We start from the raw sequence: 8,479 nt of genomic DNA on the forward strand, positions 1-8,479 counted from the left end.
ATGGGACCCACACTTTTATATGTGACTCAGTGATCTCTAGAGTCTGGACCACTTAATCGGTCCTAACCCTCTAGTTTTTGTCATCAGACTCACCGAGTTACCTACTGAGTCACGAATTGAAGTCATTAAATGCCAACCCAACTGCCCATCCTTTACTTATTTCAGCAAATATACAACCAATCCAACCCTCCATTAAAATCCCACCCGTTTACACCAATCAAACATTTCTTATTAATTCTCTCTCTCCCTCTAAAGTACACACGCCAACCCATTTTCCCTTATAAATGGAGCAACTCATCTGAACAAAGCCCCTTGCAATTCTCTCACTTTCCTTCCCAATTCTCTCCTTTTTCCTCCAAATCTCCGATCAACCATCATGGGTTCGGCCGAAGCCGGAATTCCTATCCACAGCATAAAAATCTCCTCGGTCGTGCCCGCGACGGTCACGGGTGAGACCGCGGTCCACGAACTCACCAATATGGACTTAGCCATGAAGCTCCATTACCTCCGAACCGTTTATTTTTTCAAGAGTGAGGCCATAGAAGGCCTAAACATCACAGCCTTCAAAAAGCCCATGTTTAATTGGCTTGATACTTATTGCTCGGTCGCGGGTCGGATTCGGAGGTCCCAGTCCGGTAGGCCCTTTGTCAAGTGCAATGACAGTGGGGTCCGGATCTTTGAAGCCCAATGTACGAAGACCCTTGATGAATGGCTTGAGATGAAGGATGATTCATCTATCCACAAACACCTTGTTTCAAACAAAATCTTGGGCCCTGAATTGCATTTCTCCCCTTTGGCTCTCCTCCAGGTATGCTTATAATTACTATCTCTTTAGTTTCACGTGGTCTTCTTATCATAATTAACACTCATACTTACTCTCTCTTAAGTTTCACGTGGTCTTCTTATCATAATTAATACAACTTCACAAGTAACCAGGGGCACCCAGCGTCAGTGTATCAATGGCAAAAGTGGGGCTAATGTACTTGATGTCAAAAAATTCAGTAGGTTTGATTGCAACGTACACTAGCACTGGGTGTCCCTAGTGACCAAAAGGGGCCTAAATATCATTTCCCCAATCTTTTCGTATTCACCCCCTTTCTAATCTTTCTTGTTATAGTGCCTCAAGCAAACATAAGAAAATGTCACGCGCTATGCATGAACATTAGGGGTGCAAGTGCAACTCGGGTCGTGTTGAAGCAACCCTAACCCAACCCGAGTTAACATTACCTCATCCCGAACTCGTCCCAACCAAAGCCTCGAGTAGAGGATGTTCTAACTTAACCCAAGCTACCTCTAAATCTCTCAACCCTAATCCTAGCCATCTAACCCGATTTTTCAAATCAGGCTGGGTTGGTGCGAGAAAAAAATACAAAAAATAAATAAAAATAAAATAGAGGGCGTATGTCTGGTTCAGGACGCCTAAGGCCTCAATTTCCTAACCCAACTAAACCAACCAAATTTGAGGAAATGCCAACCAACACGAGGCAAAATCAGGTTGAACCTGTCCAGTTTGGGTTGAGCCCAGCCCAAGTTGCATCCCGAGTGAACTTGGGTGAACCTTTTAAGTTTGGGTTGAGCCCGGCCCAAATTTTATGCCCCTGACAGCTCTATTTATTTGCCATCTTTTTAGCAGGGATTTAGTGACCACCGCAAAATGTGAGGGCGGCCACCTCAAATGAATTAAATGAATAAGACAAAATCTGAGCCTATGTGGCTGCTGTCTCATACAACAGACCATCCGCAAAATGTTTTATGGTCCCTAGCTAATCCTTTCTTAGGATATTGCAGAAAAGAGATTGGATTTTGAAATCTTTGATTGCAATTGGGATTTTGATTTCTTAATGAAATCTTTCGAATTTGCAATTTGTTTCCTGATTTTGTTATGAAAAGGCGGTCAATCCCCAAGTGAACAAGCCCATCAGGCTCTGTTCCTTTCAACGTGGAATGGGCGTAAAACAAATTTTATGCCCATTTCTAAGGGAAAAAATGGGCATACAACTTGTTTCGCGCCCATTTTACTATCTTAGAAAGAAAAGGAGCATTTGCAACAATGAATAGTGAAAATTTATGGCCACCACAATAGGTCTTTATTTGCATATAAGATTCTTTTAATCTAACCTAATTTGCAAATAGGAAATTAAGGCCCTGTTTGGCAACCATGGATTTTTTTTTCATGATAAATTAGTTTCTCCAAGTGGTGAGAGAGGATAAGGCGAGTGAGAGAAGGGGAGACTTAAAGAGGGAGTGAATGAGTAAAGGGTGAGAAGTGGCTAAAAAACAAGGAAAAAATCAACCATAAATCTCGAATTGTGTGTCATCCTTGGCTAGGGGCCATGCTAATCTTCTCTGCATCTTTCCAATTTTATCGGATGTAACAAAGTCTAATCATATTTTGGGTGGGGTTTTTTGTTTCTTTGTTTTTCAAACATTTCTTACCGGTCACTCTGGTATCTATCCCTCTCTCCCACATTCCATCACCGTAGGGTAAACTAATATTCCAAGAAAAAACATTCATGGTAACCAAATGTGCCCTGAGGAACCCTTGGAAGTCATAAACTATATCATTTATAAAATATAATAGCCACTATTTGCAAATAATCATATTTAACTTATCTATATTCATTACTACCAACAACTTCAACAAATCTTCAACGCCTACCTGAGTACCTGCTATGAATATCATCTCCCTATTTATTATTATCAACAACTTTATTAAATCTCAAAGCAAACACACTTTTAAGAAAGAAAAAGGTCTTATGCACGAAAATGATTCGTGTTTAACACATTCGAAATATATCTACAGTATGAGGAATTATAAACTGAAGGGCGCCCTTGCAAATACCAGCTACAAGGGGTGCCCCCATTGATCCACCTCCACAAATTGGGCATAGAAAATTATGAAATGGGACATACAGATATAAAGTTAAAGGAGCAATAAATGAACCCAACTTTATGGCAAGTGTTACCTGCTTAGGCGTTGAACTAGGTGGGACTCAGCCTTATATGAGACCGGTTTGTAGGGCCTAGCCTAACGTGTTCCATCGGCTCAGCTTTTGGCATATTGGTTAGGTACCTAATAAAATGCTCAACCCGAATTCCCAAAAATGGACCCGAGTTGCACCTTACTGGAAAATGTATTTGATATTCACTACTCTCAATATAAAGACAAAGTGCGTGCCAATAGCAACCCTCTCTTACAAATTAACATTCTCATTTGATTTCTCTTATGTTCAGCTTACTTGGTTCAAATGTGGAGGAATGTCACTTGGGTTCAGCTGGTCTCATGTCATTGGAGATGCATTCACAGCTGTAAAGTTCATCAACATGTGGGGACAATTAATGGCTGGAAATCCACTACCCCAATCCATCCAACTCCCAAGAACCAAAGTCGAAAAACCCACAAATGTGCCTTCTGCTACTTCAAATCCACTCTCAGTGAAACAAGTCGAACCAGTGGGAGACACTTGGCTAACTGCAAATAACAGTAAAATGGAATCGTTCTCTTTCCATATCAGCAACACCCAATTGAAGCATTTACAATCAAAGATCAACAGTCAGATCGCCCCGTTTGAAGCTATTTCAGCTCTAATTTGGCAATGTCTAGCTCAATTTGGAGGAGAAAGAGAACCCAAGTTAGTAACTGTTTGTAGAAAAGGTCCTCATGCCAAATCAAATGAGATACTGAGCAATAAGCAAGTTATAATCACAATTAAAGCAGATTTCTCCATTGCCAAAGCAAAGCTATCGGAATTAGCAGCGTTGATTGCAAAAGGAGCGACCGATGAGAGCAAGGAGATTGAAGAGATGATGGAGAGAGAGGATGGGTTGTCGGATTTAATCATTTATGGAGCGAATCTGACATTTGTGAATCTGGAAGAAGTAGAATTTTATGGGTTGGAGTTGAAGGGGCAAAAGCCCATTTTTGTGAATTTTAGCATGGAAGGGGTTGGTGATGAGGGGGTGGTTTTGGTGCTTCCTGCTCCAGAAAGTGGCAAAGGGGATAATGGTGGAAGAATAGTGACTGTGATTCTACCAGAAAATCAGGTTCTGCAGCTGAAAAATGAGCTCAAAAGAGAATTGCTTAGCAGTTGAATTGGTACTAGAGATTTCTTAGAGTTACAATAAATGTCTAAAATATCAATATTGGAGACTGTAATGTGGCAATCAGAGATAGATCTTAAGAATACAATTGCATTGGTATTTTAAGCAAAGCTAGAAAAATTTGTTGTTGAATGAAGTTACTGTATGAAGAACATGTAACTGCGCATATCCTGCTTGGTCACATGTGTAGGTTTTGTCGTGGGGTAGTTAATTAATGTATGAACTTTTGCAATAGTTGATGAGCATGGTTGAATATGTAGGGCAGGTTATGATCAATAATATTGAAATTTCGAAGTTTTATTTTGTGGTAAATAAATTTCAAAGCTATTCTAACAAACTTCTGAAACATCCATGAAGGAAAGAAAAAGGTTGAAGGCTTCTGATGCCTTTTGTTGTAAGATATCTAATGAAACCGTACTAAAATTGAGATCTCATTCAAATAGTAAGATATAAAATATCTAGAGTTTCTTTTTGTATCCCGTATGGATGATCAGGGGTGGAACTAATGCAGAGTTTTGGGAATTTGTGTTGAGATTTTACCATTAAATTGGGTTGGGTTCGGGTGATTCCACTTCATTTTTTAGCAAATGCTCAACCCGTCTCAACCCAAGTTGCACCCCTATGGATGATATTCTTTAAACATCCTTCTCCGATGATGAAGCAAAACATAATCAACATGATTGGTTGGTATTCAAAATTTTAGTGTAACACTTGATTTGTTATCTCATGTCTTCTTTTTGTGAAAACAAAATATCAATTGAAGTGGAGGGTTTCTTCAAACGAGGAGCCGAGGCAACTCTTCAATCAAATATTATCGTTTCAACTGCCCTAGAATGGCCGCATTTGGCTGTAAGTTTTCTTCTTAGTAGATAATATAGTTTCACTCTCCTTCCATGGTTTGGCATTACCAAACAAAGAAATCCCTCTGAGCATTATGATAAACTTGATTTGATGTGGATTTTGAAATTTATACGCATCTTGATCTAGTTTGAATCAAGTAAAATACAAATAGTATGTCACTTAATATGTTCGCCATCAATATGTATAATGGGTTTTTTGCAAAAGAAGTCCTCTACTTTGCTTTATTTGCCAAAAGAGTCTTCTAGTTTCACAATTTGCTAGTAGAGTAACAAGGTTTGGGTGAATTTTGCAAATCAGGCCATTCCATCAATTTGTCACCAAAATACCTACGGCAGATTTTTTTTGATTTTTTTCTCACAAAAGACCAAAATGCCCTCATATGTGAAAATGTGAAAATTACGTCAGTGATATGTTTTGATAGGATGGGTCCCACCAGCTCAATTCAAACCCATCCATCGGGTGGGGCCTGCCATTTTGCCTCGCATTTTGACGGGTTTCTCACACGAAAATTACCTTGTGAAGGACCAAAATACTCGTGATGGCCAGTGATAAGTTTTGATAGGATGGGTCCCACCAGCTCAATTCAAACCCGTGCATCGGGGGGTGGGGCTTGCCATTTTGCCTCATATTTTGATGCGTAGGTCTCACAATTTCCAACCAAGCCCATGTACATGGTGGGTCCACAATTTTACATGTCACGTTTTGATGGAGTGGGCCCATCTTTTTACACCCATGCATAAGAAAGCTAGTATATATAGAAATGATATTCCCACACCCTTGATTGAAAACTTATTATTGATTGCCATGGAGAGATTTTATATGATGGGTGGCTCTATAAACCCGTATTTTTCAAAAAGTACTGTATTGCCCACTCCATAGGATGATCCAATCCGTCCAATTGTTGGGCCACAACGTAATGAAGTTGTGGCCAAAAATTCATTTTAATATGATGACCCTAAACCTCTGACCTATACAGGGACCACACATTATGGAAGCTTTTATAGGATCATCCTATGAAAATGATTTTTTGCTCACAACCTAATTACCTGGTGGCCCAATAGTTGGGCCAATTGGATCATCCTATGGAATGGGCCGTACCGTACATTTAGAAAAACACGGGTTTATATGGCCACCAATCATATAAGATCTGTGTCATGGATATTTCCATCTTTTTACATAGTTAATTTTTGCCTTTCCACATATCAAGACATTTTGGTCTTTCTTCAGGGAGTTTAAAAAATTCTGCCGTGGGTATTTTGGTCACAAACCGATGGCTTGACCTGATTTGCAGAAGTCACTCAAACCTAGTGTCTCTATTTGCAAAATGTGAAACTAGAAGACTCTTTTGGCAAATAAAGCATAGTTGAAATTTTTTTTTGCAAAAACCCCAATGTATAATTAGTCAACTAAGCTAATGTCATTTAGGAGGAGTTAATATCTGTGATCTTAAATAAATCAGTGTGAACAAAGATATGGATCAAACCACAAAAACAGTAAATAAAATAAACCAGAAACACATAAGACAATAAGATTTACATGATTCGTCTGTGTGCCTGCATTCGAGGACAAGATTAGAAGATCTCTACTTTCTCTTGAGAAGAGGGTTACAAACTTTTATACCCCTCACCTGTCTCAGAGTCGGTACTGGAAACTAATGGGCCGTTCGGATACGCGGATTTTAGAACCTGTGATTTCTTCAAAATTGTAGGTAAGAGACAAGAGAACCAGCCGTCATTTTTGACTTGTTTTTAACTTCTCGCCCTTCTTTCCATCAGCAAGAGAGTAGCATATCCTCCCATATTTTCAGGTTTTAGAAATCTCAAGATGCGGGAGAGATTTTTAGAACTTGAATTTCTCACTTAAAATCCAAAAAATGCTGTCAGGACAGCATACTTGCTTGATCATGAACCCTCTTTTACACTGTTTTCAAACTAAAAGCCTGGATTCTAAAATCTGTGTATCCAAACGGCCCCTAAATCTATTTCCAAGATTTCTACTACCTTTGAGATTAGGGTTAAGAGCTTTAATCACTCTCAGACCAGAAATTAAATCTATTTCGCGTTACCCTAAAAAAAGTCCCTTAAATTGAATCTATTTCTCTACTGGAATGTGTCTTTCCCCATAAGCCCCACCATCCGAAATAAGCGCCCTCTTGCTACATACAATGCAACTCGGGTTGGGTTCAACCCCCAAAAAAAAAAAAAAGAAGCCGGGTTGGGTCAGGACCAGGTTAAGTTTTCCCAACTTGGGTTGAGTTTGGGTAGGGTTCGGGTTGAGTTTCTAAGCAACCTGACCCAAGTTCCACATGACATTTTTTTATGAAAGTATTATTTTGTAAGCTTAAAAAGGTTGGGTCGGGTTGAACTCGGGTTTGGGTTGGAAAAATGGGTTCCTCATGTCGGGTTAGGTTGAACCTCGTTGGGTTGGAAATCGGGTCAAGTCACGTTAGGGTTGAAAAAAAGGGTTCCTCGGGTCGGAATTGCCTCAACCCGACACGAGTTGCACCCCTTGTCACATATGCGAGGTGCCTTTTCAGCCTGGATAGCTCCAACACACGTATCCCGATTGGGATCTGCCTCCAAAGTCCATTATAATTCCTTAGGAAAGTGATGCAACCAAACTTATTTAATGTCAAACTTCATAAGTATAATATATCTCCTCTGATCCTACCTTCCTTGTATGACCATAGATGAGAGATCCTCAATCAAGGGTGACGAATTGATGTCCGTTCCCTGCAAAACCTAAACCCATTGGTTCGCCCGTGCTGACCCATCAGATCAACGGCTCAGATCACTGAAAAGCACGTGTCTAGGCCTTTTTTTTTTTTCTGTTAATTAAGATGAGATAATCAATCTTTATATATAGATGGGTAGGAAGTGGATGACCAACCAACTCTAGAAGTAGAGAAACCATTTAACCTCTTTCATTCCACTTCCTTCACCCAACTAACATTTAAAAAAAAAAAAAAAAAAGAGCATGCTTTTCACCTTTCCAGTTTCATAGTTTTGATTTCTTAAGAAATAACAATATTTTCTTTGGGGGCCCACAATGCATAGGGAATGTGGGTCTGGAACCGTTGATCTTGTAGGACATTAGATCATTCGGATTATCATATTCTTCCAGTTAAGAGGGGTTTTGTAAGAAAGAACTCAATCGTGGGTACTTACTAACAGTAGATAAGCAATTAGAACCATTAATCTGGGATTGTCTAAGGGTGGCTACATGATGAACGGTCATAATCACAAGGTTTAAAAATCGGTTATTTCGGTGTCGACTGAGTCCAGTGTCTCGAACTCTGGTTTTCTTTTCGAAATTACGATATTAGCCCTTCATTTTCTACTTATAAAAGTTATAACTTATTAGACAAGAATGCCTTGAATAATTTTATTAATTTCCAAGAATAAAATGCAACAAGTCAACTAAGAAGGAGAATTTAATATCCTTGGCCAGCCGTGCATGCGCACGTGCAAGCCCAAAAAATGAAGAGAAAAGTACGGAATGTGGTAGTAGTTTCCAG

General features: G+C 39.5%; 1 protein-coding gene and 1 non-coding gene across 2 annotated transcripts; one reads left to right on the top strand and one right to left on the bottom strand.

The window, feature by feature from the left end:
- Nucleotides 1-241: 241 nt before the first annotated feature.
- CER2 (HXXXD-type acyl-transferase family protein) lies at nucleotides 242-4,405 on the top strand. The gene is made up of 2 exons (XM_077378004.1): nucleotides 242-808; nucleotides 3,235-4,405. The coding sequence occupies exons 1-2, from the start codon at nucleotides 377-379 to the stop codon at nucleotides 4,090-4,092; spliced, it is 1,290 nt and encodes a 429-aa protein (XP_077234119.1). The 5' UTR covers nucleotides 242-376; the 3' UTR covers nucleotides 4,093-4,405.
- Nucleotides 2,285-2,385, bottom strand: LOC143876309 (U6 spliceosomal RNA). Its single transcript, XR_013250366.1, has one exon. It is a non-coding gene; the product is annotated as a U6 spliceosomal RNA (small nuclear RNA).
- Nucleotides 4,406-8,479: the final 4,074 nt, after the last annotated feature.

Source organism: Tasmannia lanceolata, unplaced genomic scaffold (assembly GCF_043159265.1).
Source record: "Tasmannia lanceolata isolate RefF3 unplaced genomic scaffold, GAP_Taslan_0.1 ptg000004l, whole genome shotgun sequence".
Taxonomy (NCBI): Eukaryota; Viridiplantae; Streptophyta; class Magnoliopsida; order Canellales; family Winteraceae; genus Tasmannia; species Tasmannia lanceolata.

Coding starts and splice junctions, on each gene's coding strand:
- CER2 (XM_077378004.1), top strand. CDS start 377: ATGGGTTCGGCCGAAGCCGGAATTCCTATCCACAGCATAAAAATCTCC. Junction 809..3,234: donor CCCCTTTGGCTCTCCTCCAG/GTATGCTTATAA, acceptor TCTTATGTTCAG/CTTACTTGGTTCAAATGTGG.